The sequence below is a fragment of the Eublepharis macularius genome, chromosome 2, assembly GCF_028583425.1.
Source record: "Eublepharis macularius isolate TG4126 chromosome 2, MPM_Emac_v1.0, whole genome shotgun sequence".
In the NCBI taxonomy this organism is placed as follows: domain Eukaryota; kingdom Metazoa; phylum Chordata; class Lepidosauria; order Squamata; family Eublepharidae; genus Eublepharis; species Eublepharis macularius.
Window position 1 is genome coordinate 155,685,283 of NC_072791.1, and position 14,672 is coordinate 155,699,954.

At 40.7% G+C, this 14,672-nt stretch overlaps 1 protein-coding gene across 2 annotated transcripts in view; it reads left to right on the forward strand.

The window, feature by feature from the left end:
* LOC129325093 (protein lifeguard 3-like) overlaps positions 1–14,672 on the forward strand; it is a 46,457-nt gene that overhangs the window by 27,288 nt on the left and 4,497 nt on the right. For both annotated transcript variants that reach the window (XM_054972620.1, XM_054972621.1), the window contains 5 exons: positions 1,085–1,124; positions 1,900–1,937; positions 4,129–4,216; positions 6,843–6,938; positions 7,327–7,380. In XM_054972620.1, coding sequence (XP_054828595.1) covers positions 1,085–1,124; positions 1,900–1,937; positions 4,129–4,216; positions 6,843–6,938; positions 7,327–7,380 — 316 coding nt within the window. The remainder of the gene's footprint in view (positions 1–1,084; positions 1,125–1,899; positions 1,938–4,128; positions 4,217–6,842; positions 6,939–7,326; positions 7,381–14,672) is intronic.

The following is a 14,672-nucleotide window of genomic DNA, read 5'->3' on the forward strand; positions in this document are numbered from 1 at the left end:
TTCCTCCGAGATCTGGACATACTGAGCCAAGGAAATGCAAGAGCATCTTCCCAACAGATGTTTGCAGGGGGCCGTATGGAAAATAGCCTTTAAGAAACCCTGGTCAAGAGTCAAATTACTGTATACCTGAAACTGCAGAGAGCAGGGTACAAACATTAAGAAAAGTGTATATGCAAAATGGCTTTCTCTGTGGTGGCCCCTACCCTATGTAACCTTATGTAACAGCCTGCCTGAGGAGGCCAGGGGAGCCTCCACGCTCCTGGCTTTCTATAAACTGCAAAACTGAATTATTCAAAAAGGCTTTTTTCTCAGCTGGGAGGGTGGTATTGTAGGAAAGGGGTCCCAGATGTTTTGCTAATGAGTTAGGGACCATAGATTTCAACACTATGTTGCCTTGCATATTATGTTGCTTTAAATAAGTATTCATATATACTACCTGTGCTTCATGTTGTTTAATGTAAGTCCTAGAATTTATTATGTTCTGTTTCAGCAGTTCTTCAACTCCATATTGGATCCTTGCTAATACTATGTCTTTGTAAACTTATATTCATTTACCCTATGACATTGTTTATGGAAATGTTCTTGACACTGTATGGAAATGCCTGCCCTTGTCCTTGCTACTGATTGTACTAATCTCACACTATATAATCCGGGTGTGGCAGTCAGATAATCCCAAAAGACTGCTACACACAACCATTCCCAGAATACCTGTTTCTTTGATCTCTTGCAGGTGACATTGCCAGGGACATAATGTCACAACACTGTTTTTAGAAACGTGAGGGAATTATTGGGGGGTGGATAGTGGGAAGTGAGAGGTATAAAGTGTCCCCTTTGGGGGCAGTGGGAAAGTGCTAACGGAGTCAAGGCTGGAGTTTCCATGAAACAATAGACTGTGTGGTAGCGTTCTGCTTTTCATCTGTCATTTACAAAACAGAACGACAGCCTGGAAGGGGGATGGGGATGTCATTTTGACCTGCTTCTTCCAGAGGCAGAAGTTTGAAGGGTAGCAAGCACTGACAGGATTTGCTGTAATACTTGTTCCAAAATGGCACCCCTCTTTGAAATGTTACTGTTTGCTCTTCAGGAGACGCTTTCCATGGAACATCATCCTTCTGTCTATCTTTGTAAGTAAATGAGTTGTTGTAGAGTAATGCAATCATAGAAATTTTTCTGTGGTGTGATAAGATGATTTGGGTGAACACTAAGGAGCTAGCAATTGGGCTTTGGCTGCTTGTAGTTCTTTTTAAAAATGCAGAAAAATTGCCAGAATTCCCAGACTATCTGCTATGCCTAGAAACTTAAGTTCCACATACCCCGCAAGCTATTTGCATGTCAAACCCTTTTACCTATGTCGAATCTGTCAGCAATTTTTGATGTGTACCCAGTCTAGGTCCAGGGATTGTGTCTGTGGTTATGCAGAACTTATCCTTCCTTACTAGATTTTTCCCAGTGGTTAATATCTCACCTATCTCATTTTGGAAACATTTTTATTGCTATGCTACACAAACTGGGGACTGTTTAATCAATAACATTTATTGTTTGGAGATCTTGTTTTGGAAAGGTAACAGGATCACTCTCTCTGTGGTTCATGTTGCCATCAGAAAGCTGGCAACAGTATCCTGGACATGGCATTTTCTCCACTTTCTTAGTAGTTGTATTATTTCTCACGATTGAACTTACTTCGTAAGGTCAGCTGCAGGAAGAAATTGTGGAAGGCAAAAATTCTCCCATGTTTGCTGGCTTGATGAGTCTTTTCCTGAAGATTGTGTAGATAGAACTAAAGGTGTTTGGCTGAATGGGCTGTGTAGGGTGTTGAAGATTGTGATGGTGATAATTGTGATGTGGTGGGAGACAGTAATCTATTGGTCATGGTTCTTGTCTGCTTATCTTTTCATCTAGACATTGGCCTTGAGCTTCATGACGGGCACCATTGCCAGGTAATGTACAAAAGGGATATTCTGAGTGTTCAGTGGGAGGCTTCATTGGGGTTTTATTAAGTAAGAGTCTCCATCCCATAAAATAGGCAAGAATGTCTCGCAATTTGCCGAAGAAATCAATTTTCATTAAACTTCTAAGAGAATAACTTTTTTTAAACAAATGCTACTACTAGTCATTTGTGTTTTGGACACAGACCTGCTCAGCTAACTGTGGTGTAGTATTCTACAGCATATTATACAGTAAACGAATCCCTAAGGGCTAGTGTATTCTTACACTCAAATACATGTAATTTTAGTTTGGCACATATTTCTAGCAAGTTATAAAAGTCAGTGTGGTGTAGTGGTTAGAGTGTTGTCCTAGGTTTGTGGAGACCCAGGATTGAATTCCTCCGTGCCATGACGCTTATTGAGTGACCCTGAGCTAGTTATTTTTCATCAACCTAACATATCTCACTGAGTGGTTGTGTGGATAAAATGGAAGCCAAGAAATGCTTGTATGCTGCCCTGAAAAAAAGGTGGGATAATAATAATAATAACAACATTCAATTTATATACCGCCATTCAGGACAATTTAACACACACTCAGAGTGGTTTACAAAGTATGTTATTACTATCCCCACAACAATCACCCTGTGAGGTGGGTGGGGCTGAGAGCTCTGGAAGAGCTGTGACTGACCCAAGGTCACCCAGCTGGCTTCAAGTGGAGGAGTGGGGAATCAAACCCAGCTCTCCAGATTAGAGTCCCTCTCTCTTAACCACTACACCAAACTGGCTCTGACAAACTGATAAAATGAAACCGAAAATTAGACACCGTACATGTAAACGAATAATCCACAAAACAGCAGCAAAAAAGCAAACCACATCTTGGGCAGGTCCTGATCTCATATATTGGCTCTTCCAAAGGCAATGGGGCTGATATCAAGAGAAAGACCAGTTCGGACTTTTCAGCTCACGCCTCTTGTTACTCCCGAGCTTTATAGGTTCCAGAATGGGAAGAAGGGGGGAAATCCTCAGCAAGATGGCTCAGCTGTTAAAGATGTTCCTTCACTCTGTCCCTCCATAAGGAACCAGCTTGGCTTGAGGAGCTGTTTCGAGTTGAAGGGCTGTGGCCTGAGTCTTGCCTCCCCCTCCCCCACATGATGGAATCCCCCTCTCTGTAACTGGCAGCTGCTGCCTCTAGACTCCTGTCTTGCCTTTGGGTTCATAACTGGAAAAGCAGGTAGTATCACAGGGCTATGACTGTTATTTAATCAGCAGTTTTGATACAGGTATTTGAGAGCACTGCATGTGTACCATGGTACCTGTGGATCAAAAACACTCTTGCAAAATGCAGCTTTTCCCCTTGTATCATCTGCTACTCTCTTTCTGTTTGAGAACTGCCTGGATTCTTCGATTTACAGCTAATATTCCCATTTTAGTCCCACTTCAGACTAAATTGGGAAATGAGTGAATCAACCGGAAAGGAAGATCTGTCCATTCCTTGCTTTGTGGGCAAGGGAAGAAGGGAGAGTTTCTCTAGCTGCAATCCTTACTGTACTTTCTTGTAAGAAAGTCTGGTTGAAATCAGAGGAATTTACATACAATGCTTTTAACTGTATTATGACACTTTGCATTGACTAATATTTATCTTCAGGAAAGTACTTAACTGTGTTAGTACTTGTATTAAGGAGACATGCAATGACAAATGCTCCTGTTAAGTATAGTGTTAAGGCATAAAGTCAGGATGACATAGGCTAGGATCATAACTAAAATTATTTGGCAGAAAATTCATTTGAAGTAAGGATGATTTGCATGTCAAAATTAACTCATAGAAATGACACTCACTCACGGGCAAATAGATGAATTGAAAAGTGGGCAATGTTTCTGGTGTTTTGAAATAGTAAATACTATGAATATTCAGAATTACTCAATTTTTGCAATGTTGTAGTTGTAGAAACTATTGACGAGCTTTTAAAAAATCAGTGTCACTTTCTTCTAAATAAATGCTTTTGGAGTATTAAATTGAACAGTTCGCTATAGCTACCAAAACTGGAATACTTTTGTTCTTTTTTGATATACTCAATTTTTCTTTTTCAGTGTATAAATGTTCCTGATGGTATACCTTAAATATGCAGTTCACATAGTCACTTGACACTGCCTCTGTTATGCTAAAAGTCTCAGGTGAAATAAATGTTTAACTCTTTGTTTGCAGCATGTATGATACAAAAGCTGTTATCCTTGCCATGATAATCACAGCCATAGTGGCTATAATAGTCACCATCTTCTGCTTCCAGACGAAGGTGAGGTACTCTGTCCTTGAGGCAATGTCACAGTATAATTTGTATATAATACTCTCCCACCTACCTTTTAAAGTGTGTCATAGATTCCTTGGGAAATTCCTTAATAAATGAGATTTGAGAAAGCCAGGCTTCCTGCATATTCAGTGCTGCCCGTACTCTCATCATATAACTTTAGAAATCGGTATTGACCTTGTAGCATGCTATTCTGAAAGGCTTGGTTTTTGACTTTACATGTTCATTGCCCTTGTAGCTATGAAGATAAGCCTGAAAGTGTGTGGGCAAATGTAACTTTGTGTGTGATACTCAATACTGTGGAGTTGGCAAGACCGTGAAGTATTCTGCAGGGCAGGTTGAGGTGTACTACAGAGCAAGTCTGCATCCACATGAGATTTTTTCATGGTGGCCATGTTGCCAGATCAAGATCAACACAAAAATACAGTATCTGATCATGGCAAAATAAGGGAAAGATTGCTATAGTACACCGAAGAACTATATAGAAGAGATGGCAGGATGATAGATACCTTCAACAAAGAATGTTTTGATGAAGAACCAGAAATCTTAGAAGGTGAAGTAAAAGCTGCCCTCAAAGCAATTGGGAGAAACAAAGCACCTGGAGTAGATGGAATACCAATAGAGCTATTTCAAGCTACAGAAATGGAGTCCATCGGAATCTTAACAAGAATCTGTCAACAAATATGGAAAACAATGGTTCACAGACTGTAAATACTCAGTCTACATTCCAATTCCAAAAAAGGGGGATACCAAAGAGTGCAGCAACTATTGTCCCATGCAAACAATGTGATGTTCAAAGTTCTACACCAAAGACTCATACGATATATGGAATGAGAAATGCCAGATGTTCAAGCTGGATTCAGAAAAGAAGAGGCTCTAGAGATCACATTGCAGATTTACAATGGCTAATGGAACATATCATTGGAAAAGACAATAATGCTAGGAAAGGTAGAAGGCAGTAGGAAAAGAGGAAGATTTAAAAAGAGATGGCTTGACTCAATAAAAGAAGCCACATCCTCCAGTTTGCAAGATCTGAGCAAGTCTGTTAACGATAGGATGTTTCAGAAGTCATTAATTTATATGGTCACTATAAGTTATAAGCAACTTGATGTCACATAATACACACACAGTGGAACAGAAATTAGTTGATTAATCATTTTAGTTTTGATCAATTATTCAAATATTCATATATATATATATATATGGAACAGTAGTTCTGAAAGGGAAAAAGTATGCTATCCTTGTTTTGATCTGAGCAAGGCTGTTAATGATAGGACGTTTTTGGAGGTCTTTCATTCATATGGTTGCCATAGGTCGGAGGCAACTTGACGGCACGTAACACACACACATGTTGCCAGTGTGATTGTTGATCAATACAGACATGCAAGGGAAATTCCAGACAGCACAGAGGAATCCATTTTCCACCACTGTCAGCCATGGTTTCTCTTTCACATCAGATACCCATTGCATTAGCCCCTTCACTACTGTGCTGTCATTCCACCATCATGAATCTCTGTCCTTTTCTTGTGGAGCGCATTTGTAGTGCTGCCTAGGAATAAACCAGGATTCCTCTCCAAACTCCCCAGCGAATGAATTAGTTCCTATTTGGGCAATATTTTTGGTCTGAGAGAGATCCCCTCCCAGTCCCAGAGATGCAGCACCCCTACAAGGACTGCTTTTAATCTTCTGCCCACTGGAATGTCTATGCTCCCAACCAGACTACTTTCTTACTATTTTGGTTGCTGGACTACTGTTCCTCTCTGTTCCTTTCATGTACTATTGCATGGGTGGGGAGAAGATCCCCATATTTTGTTGAAATATGTTTGTCTCTCATCCACCACTTAAAGGCCTGCACACACACACATATTAATTTCTTGCTTTTCTGGCAGCTTCTTCATCTGATAGAGATACAGATTGCCAATGTGTCAAAAGTAATACTTTTTCCTTACAAAAAAACCCCTGGAAGGTTATGGCAATAACAAAAGATAGCTGCCCCCTTTGCCAGCATTTCAGAGTGGAATAACATCGGTCCATGAAGGAATACATTCACAACATGTTGTGCTGTTGTGTAATTGCACTGTTCTGTAGTATTCCCCCACCCTGAAAAGTAACAACTCAGGAAGGATTGGGGGATAACATACCCTCAGATTTCACAGATATTTATGGGGTTCTGTAGAGGTCAAAACAATGGCATTGTAAGGACATAATGCTGAAACAGGGCTATGAGATTGTTCTGACACCCTTCCCCCTACCGCCCCCCCCCCCGGACAAAAAAAAATCAGCTTTAAAAGCATCAACACAACACTTCACTGAGAAAATGCAGAGGAAAATAGTAAAGGGGCCTTTGCTTTCATTCATATGCAAGAAAAAGGTAGTCCTGATGGTCATGCCTGACGGTCATGCCAGGAACTTTTAAAAATCAAGTGAAGTTGTTTGCAGAAAGAATGGGCTATTCATGATTTTAATGGGAATGGGAATCTTGTGGAAAGAGGAAAAATGCACGGAGTCAGGTGAGTGAAGCAAACCAATTCTTCAATGGGGAACCAGCCTAGGTAACGTGCTGCCTGCATCTCCTCCCCCCTCCCCACCCTTAACATATTTCTCTTATTGGCAGGTGGACTTCACATCATGCACTGGCTTGTTCTGTGTGCTGACCATTGTCTTCATAGTAACTGCAATTATCACAGCGATCGTCCTGTCCTTCAAATATGTAAGCAGCTAATAGTGAATCTTGAAGGGTCTAGAATTCATTCCTCCTCAGTCTTAATTTATGGCTCCAACCAATGGGGCATGTGCATGCGTACATGTAAATGTCTGTGTGTCACTGAATGTGATGGTTACAGCATAGTGTGGATCCTTCTCCAGTATTATTTTTTTTAATTGTCTCTAAGCCAATATCTCCCTCTCTGGAACCTCAGTTATGGCCAATAGCCTGCTAACGTTCCCTTTTTGAAACATATACTCTCTCCTTCCCTCTGAATATGTTGTTGTTTACATTCAGTTTCCAGCCATTGTTCCTATTTATGACCAGGTAAGAAAAAATGTTAAGTCAAGCAGGGTACCAAGGCACAACTCATGGATTCTCTTCTCTTTTGCAGGTTTACTGGCTCCACATGCTGTATGCAGCTATTGGTGCAATTGTTTTCACCCTGGTTAGTAAAGGGTTACTTGCTTATTGGATCATTGAGTGGAAGGATAGGTGCTTTGGCTGCTCTTTTAGATCTGTTGTCTGCCCTATCACAAAAGCTCCAGGCAGGCAATAGGACTGTAAAATAGGTGGAAATCCTTTCCCCATATCTTGTTATCCTTGGGCTGTGTTCCCCTGTGTTCATTTTCTTCTCCTGCCTTTGCTCTCCTTTTGCATCCCTCCTTGCCTTTCTTAAAGCTGTAGTGCACCCCTACCCCCTCCTTTCCATCCTAAGAGCTCTTGACTTTAAGATTAGAAGAGCAAGTAAATGCCCTATGCATAGCCTAGGTATAGGCTGAATGGAAGGCACTCTTTGTCTCTCATCCACCACTTAAAGGCCATTGGTTCTTTATGGTGTGCCATCGGTGTGTGTAAGGCCAGGGCTGGGACATTTGCCTTGCCACTTAAGGCATCACAGTTGTACCCCACGTTTCTGCCCAATTAAGGCTTTCAAAGTGGTGAACAGTTAAAAACACAATACAAATCAACTTTAAAAAGAATACATATGTGTGAAAATTAGCTATTAAAAACAAACAAAAACGAGAGTCAACAAGGGAACAGCAGATGAAACAGAAAAATCTTCACGTGTTGGTAGCAGACAATTTTAGAAGGCCACAGATGACTCTTCCTAGGGAAGGAATTCCATGATTTTGGTGTCATAATTGAGAAGGTCCTTTCTCAAGTTTCCATCCATCTATCCTAGGATGGCAGAGGCACTGGAAACAAGGACCCTGAAGATGATTGTATTGGTTGTTTAGGTTTGAATGAGAGTAGGCAGTCCTTAAGGTGTGCAGGATCCAAGCATATAGAGCTTTGAGGGTCAATACCAGCACCTTGAATTGGGCCCAGAAGCAAATGAAGCCGGTGCAAGACTGGAGTGATATGGTCCATGCTCTCCACTCCAGCCAGCATTCCCACTGCAGAATTCTGTACCAATTGTAGTTTCCAGACACACTCCAAGGGCAGCCCCACATAGAGTGCATTGCATTAATCTAATCTAGATATCACTGGGGTATATACCACAATGGCATTTTTTTTAACTCAGGAAAGGCTACAGCTGGCTCACCATGCAAACTTGATGGAAGGCACACCTGGCTACCATTGTCACTTGTTTATCTAACATGAGACCTGGGTTTAGCACCTTCCCTAAGCTATAAACCTGTTCCTTTATGAGGAGTGCAATCCCATCAAGAACAGGAGATACTTTAGTTCCTGGGTTGATCCTTATGCTTACCAGTAGCACCTCTATCCTGTCAGGATTAAACTTCAGTTTATTGGTTCTCATCCATTCCAAAACTATTTGCAATTACCAGTTTGTGGTTTCCACAGTCTCCCTGGGATCTGCTGGAAGTCTGAGACAGAGCTGAGTGTCATTCACATATTGGTGACAATGCAGCCCAAGTCTCTATATGACTTCACCCATGTAGATGTTAAAAAGCATGGGGACAAGATGGAATCACCTTCTCTTATCTATCCAGTGACATCCCGTCCATCTGGGTGTCTCCCTCTTTGTATTTGAGGGCAGGAATGTGCAATAGGCCATCTGAGTTATGATTTTAATTGTATTTATATAATTATGTATTTTATGAATGTTGTACCCCGTCCTGAGACCGCTTGCAGGGAGGGAGGGCTAAATACCAAATAAAGTAAAGTAAGTAAAGTGGGGCCCCAGAGGCTCAGCCGCCTCTGCCCTCTCCCACCCCAGCATCACCTTCTGAGATCTACCTCTCAAGTAGGACTAAAACCACTTCAAAACCTCCAAAGGTGGTCCAGAAGGATAATCAGTGGTATCGGAAGCCAATGAGAGGTCCAGGAGAATCGACTTCCGGTTTGGGATTCATGGAGGTCTAACGCAGCTCCATTTGCGGAGCTGACCGGACTGCCGTTTTAACCGGCCGGAGGGGTGAAAATAACCCGCGGCCGACTGCTCTCAGGCGGGGAGCAGGCAAAGAACGCTCAAGACCCTAGGGTGAGCTAGATCTCGGACGAGGGGGGGCTCTACTCAAAGAGTCTCCCCCCCGATCCTTGAGGTCCCACCTTGCGACGGGTCGGCTATAATCTCTGCGGCAGTTTCGGGGCCAATTCGGCTGGCATAAGACCTACATACCCAAGCTTCGATCGGGGAGGGAAGTTGAGAGGAGAATTTAAGATCGAAACAGCGATTACAACCCGAGAAAGTTGAAGAGAAGGTAAAGATCGCTATCTCTTGAAACGGGACAGATTGACAAAAACAGAGAGGAAAGAAAGTAGATTTTTAAACTGCAACAGACTAGTGAGAAGGAGGTGAAGACTCGGCAGGAGTTGTATTTTAAAAGAGACTAAGTTTAAAGAAGTTATTACAAAAATCGGACTATTGTTTTGAATACCTGTGGTTTTGGAGCTGTGGGAAAAAGACACCATCGCGAGACCTGCTGTGGGAAGACGGGAGACAGGAAGTGCGTAACAACAATAGAGTGGCTGGAGAGAAGCGGCCCTTGCCGAAGGACAGGAAGTAGGGAATCGCCATTTTTGAAAGGGGAAGGGTCGCGGCTTCAGCGGAAGAGGAAGTAGGCCATTTTGGATTACAACAACATAGAGAAATCATAGAGAAAAGACGCCCGACATTTTGGATACTTAAAAATTTAATTTTGGCAAAGATTGGGACATTTGAAAAAAAGGAAAACGTTTAATTATACGCCACGGAGTTAAGGAAGAGAGCAGATTCGTGGGAGCGAGCTAAAGCAAGCCCCACGATGTCGAAAAAAGAGTGGCAATCGGCAATAGAAAATCTGGACAAAAAACTTGTAGACATGATGAAAGAACTTAAGGACACGAAATTGGAGCTTATTAAGGAGGTTAAAGAAGTTACACAGACAGTAAAGTCGGAGCTGTCAGAAGTGAAAAAAGGCGTGGAAACGATTAGTAGTGAATTACAAGGAACGCAGCAGAGAGTTAAAACAGTAGAAGACGCGATGGAGAATTTAATAGACACGCAACAAACAGAGATGAGACTGGTGAAGGGGAGGATGTCAGTTGCAGAAACTAAACACATGGAGAAGCAGCTTCGTTTTCGTGGTCTGCCAGAAGTGGAAGGGAAGTCAGCGCAAGAACAGATGACTGAGGTGTTGGCTGAATACCTGGGGAAGGAGGAGGAGGAAATTGTGGCTATCCTAGATGTGGCGTACCGTGTGAACTCGAGAATTGCAACCCAGAGGAAATTACCAAGGGATGTGATTGTGCAGTTCACAACTAGAAACATGAAAGAGAGGATTGTGACAAAACAATTTCAAGATCCATTGGAGATTGATGGCAAGACGATTATCATAATGAAGGAACTGCCCAGATCAGTGTTATTGGACCGGAAAAAATATAAAGTGCTAATTCAGACTTTGAAGGACATGAATATCAGGTACAGATGGGAGTTACCGGAAGGAGTGTCCTTTGAGTTTGGAGGGGCAAAAAAACGCATCAGATCTGAGCGGGAGATGGAGAGATTTATTAAGGACAATGAAAAAGACTTACCAACAAAACCATGAATATGGAGTGTAAAGTATTATCTTGGAATGTAAATGGACTAAACTCACCGAATAAGAGGAAAAATATTTTTCATTGGCTACTAAAACAAAAATGTGATATTGTTTGTTTGCAGGAGACCCATATCAGAAAACAGGATGTAAAATACTTAAAATCTGGAAAATTGGGCAAAGAATTTGTAGCGGCCTCCAACAAGAAAAAAAGAGGAGTGGTGTTGTACATAAAAGAGGAGCTGCAGCCAAAATTTGTTATGAGAGATGTGGAAGCTAGATTTGTAGCAGTGGAATGCAATTGGAATTTAAAGAGAGTGTTGGTAGTCGGACTTTATGCACCTAACGGTGCAAAGGAAAGCTTCTTTGAGGATTTAAGGAAGCATTTAGATGATCTTGCATATGACCAGATAATTCTTGCTGGAGACTTCAATGGAGTGACAGATTTGGAACTAGACAAAAAGACTACAACAGCACAAAAGAAAAGAGGACTATTGCCAAAGCTTTTTTTTGAGTTGATTCAACAAGAGACTCTCGAAGATGTATGGAGGAGAGAATATCCTAAAACCAGACAGTTTACTTTTTATTCTGCAAGGCATCTTACATTATCAAGAATTGATATGATCTGGGCCTCAAAAGACTTAGCGTTATGGACTAAGGAGGTAGAAATAATGCCGATGGTAGGCTCAGATCACAACCCAATTATGTGGAAATTTGGAAAAAGGAGAAAAAGGAAAGCCTGGAGAATAAATGAGGACTTGTTACAGGAAAGAGAGAATATGGAAATATTGAGAAGAGAGACAAAGTTTTTCATACAATACAACGCGAATAAAGAAGTACCAACCAGCAAAGTTTGGGACGCGTACAAGGCGGTTGTAAGGGGCATACTAATGGACTTAAATGGCAGAGCAAGGAAAAAGAAAGAGGAGAAAAGACAAGAGATTGAGGAGAAAATAAAAGCCAAAGAAGCACAGTTAAAAAAGAGACCAGGAAAAAAGAAAATATACCAGGAAATCAAAATACTTCAAGAACAGCTAACAGCAATGAGTAATAAAGAATTGGAGTGGAACCTTAAAAGACTGAATCAAAAAGCGTTTGAGGGCGCTAATAAACCTGGGAAATATTTGGCATGGCAATTGAAGAAGAAAAGGGAAAAGAAAATAATAAATAAAATCTGTGAAGAAAATAAAACGTACCTGGAGCAGACTACCATTAGTAGAGCCTTTTATAAATTCTATGCTAAGCTGTATAATAAAAAAGAAGTAAACAAAGAATCAATAGCATCATATCTGGAGAAAACCAAACTTCCAGAAATCTCGGAAGCTTGGAGAAATAAGTTGAACAGTGAAGTAACTGATGAGGAAATAAGTAAGGCAATACAATCCGCAAATCTAGGAAAGGCGCCAGGGCCAGATGGACTTACGGCTAAATTTTATAAGACAATGGCCAATGAACTGGCACCATTCCTAAAAGAGGTGATGAATGGAGTTTTTAGGGATCAAAGGATTCCAGACACTTGGAGTGAAGCGAATATATCATTGATCCCAAAAGAGGGCCAAGACCTGACTAACGTGAAAAATTACAGACCTATATCATTACTTAACAACGATTATAAAATTTTTGCGAAGATATTGGCGGAGAGACTGAAGGGGTGGCTCTCGGAAGTTATAGAGGAGGAACAAGCAGGCTTTTTGCCAGACAGACAAATAAGAGACAATTTAAGGACAGTGATCAATGCTATTGAATACTATGACAAGCGTTGTGACAAAGAGGTTGGTTTCTTCTTTGTAGACGCTGAAAAAGCGTTTGACAATTTAAACTGGGACTTTATGTTTGCCACTATGGAAAAGCTACAACTGGGAGAAAGATTCATCAGAGCAATTAAGGAAATTTATAGAGACCAGACTGCAGCAATTGTAGTGAATGATGAACTGACCAAGAAATTGACGATTAGTAAAGGAACAAGACAAGGTTGCCCGTTATCTCCATTGTTGTTCATTTTAGTATTGGAGATTCTGATGATACAAATACGACAAGATGAGGAAATACGAGGAATAAAAATAAAGGACTATTCATATAAGGTCAGAGCATTTGCAGATGACATAATGTTAATTGTAGAAGACCCACTGGAGAACATGCCAAAAGTGATAGACAAGATCAAGGAGTTTGGAGACTTGGCAGGTTTTTTCATTAACAAAAAGAAGTCAAAGATATTATGCAAAAACATGACTAAGCAGAAACAACAATTGCTAATGGAAACAACGGATTGTGAAGTAACTAGTAAGGTGAAATACTTGGGAGTTGAGCTGACTGCAAAAAATATAGATTTGTTCAAGAATAATTATGAAAAATTATGGACTCAGATAGAGAGAGACTTGATCAAATGGAATAGATTGAACTTGTCATGGTTGGGCAGGATTGCAGCAGTTAAGATGAATGTGCTACCAAGAGTAATGTTTTTGCTACAGACAATACCAATCATCAGAGACTCTAAACAATTTGAAAAATGGCAGAGGAAAATATCAGATTTTGTTTGGGCAGGCAAGAAGCCTCGAGTGAAAGTAAAAGTTTTACAAGATGCAAAGGAAAGAGGCGGAATGCAACTGCCCAACCTGAGACTTTATCATGATGCAATCTGCCTAGTTTGGTTAAAAGAGTGGATGACACTAAAGAATAAGAAACTATTAGCCCTAGAGGGATATAAAAAAATTTTTGGATGGCACGCATACCTATGGCATGACAAAGTAAAGGTCAACTCGATGTTCCTGCATCATTTTGTAAGGAGAAGTTTATATACAATCTGGAAGAAGTATAGAATTTACCTACAAGAAGGAACCCCCTTGTGGGTGGTTCCATATGAGGTGATAGACCCGAGAGCTGTTGACAATAAACAACAATGTTTAACGTACAAAGAAATAACTAAAATTGAAGTATCTAAACTTAGAATAAAGACGCAAGAGGAACTATCACCTAACTATGATTGGTTCCAGTATAGACAGATTAGAGACTTATACAACTCGGACTCTGCAAAAGGGGGCATACGAACAGAGAATTCGGAACTAGAGCAGACCCTTTTTAAAGAAGACAAGAAAAGAATATCCAAGGTATACCAAGTACTGTTGAAATGGTATACTGAGGATGAGATAGTTAAAACACAGATGGTGAAATGGGCTATAAATTTCAATAAAGAAATAACAATGGAGGCATGGGAATACTTGTGGAAAACTACAATGAAGATAACGACATGTACTAATATTAAAGAGAACATTTACAAAATGATTTATCGTTGGTACATGACACCAAAGAAGATTGCGCTAGGGAACTTGAATACTTCTAATAAATGCTGGAAATGTAAGAAACATGAGGGCTCCCTCTATCATATGTGGTGGTCGTGTGAGGTAGCTAGGCAGTTCTGGGGGGAAATAATAAGAGAAATGAGTGAAATTTTACAGTTTCAAATAAATAAGAACCCAGAACTCCTGCTGCTAAACTTGGGAATGGAGGGAATTCCAGCCCATCATAGGACGTTGATATTTTATATGACTGCAGCAGCTAGACTTTTGTATGCGCAGAAATGGAAAGTACAAGAAGTGCCAACTATTGAAGATTGGATCTACAAATTGCTGTATATGGCTGAAATGGACAAGATGACAAGAAAACTGAGAGATCTGGACTCAGGGCAGTTTAACACAGACTGGGAGAAGCTGAAACAATATCTGGAGAAGAAATGGGAGGTGGGAGGAAAACTGTGGCA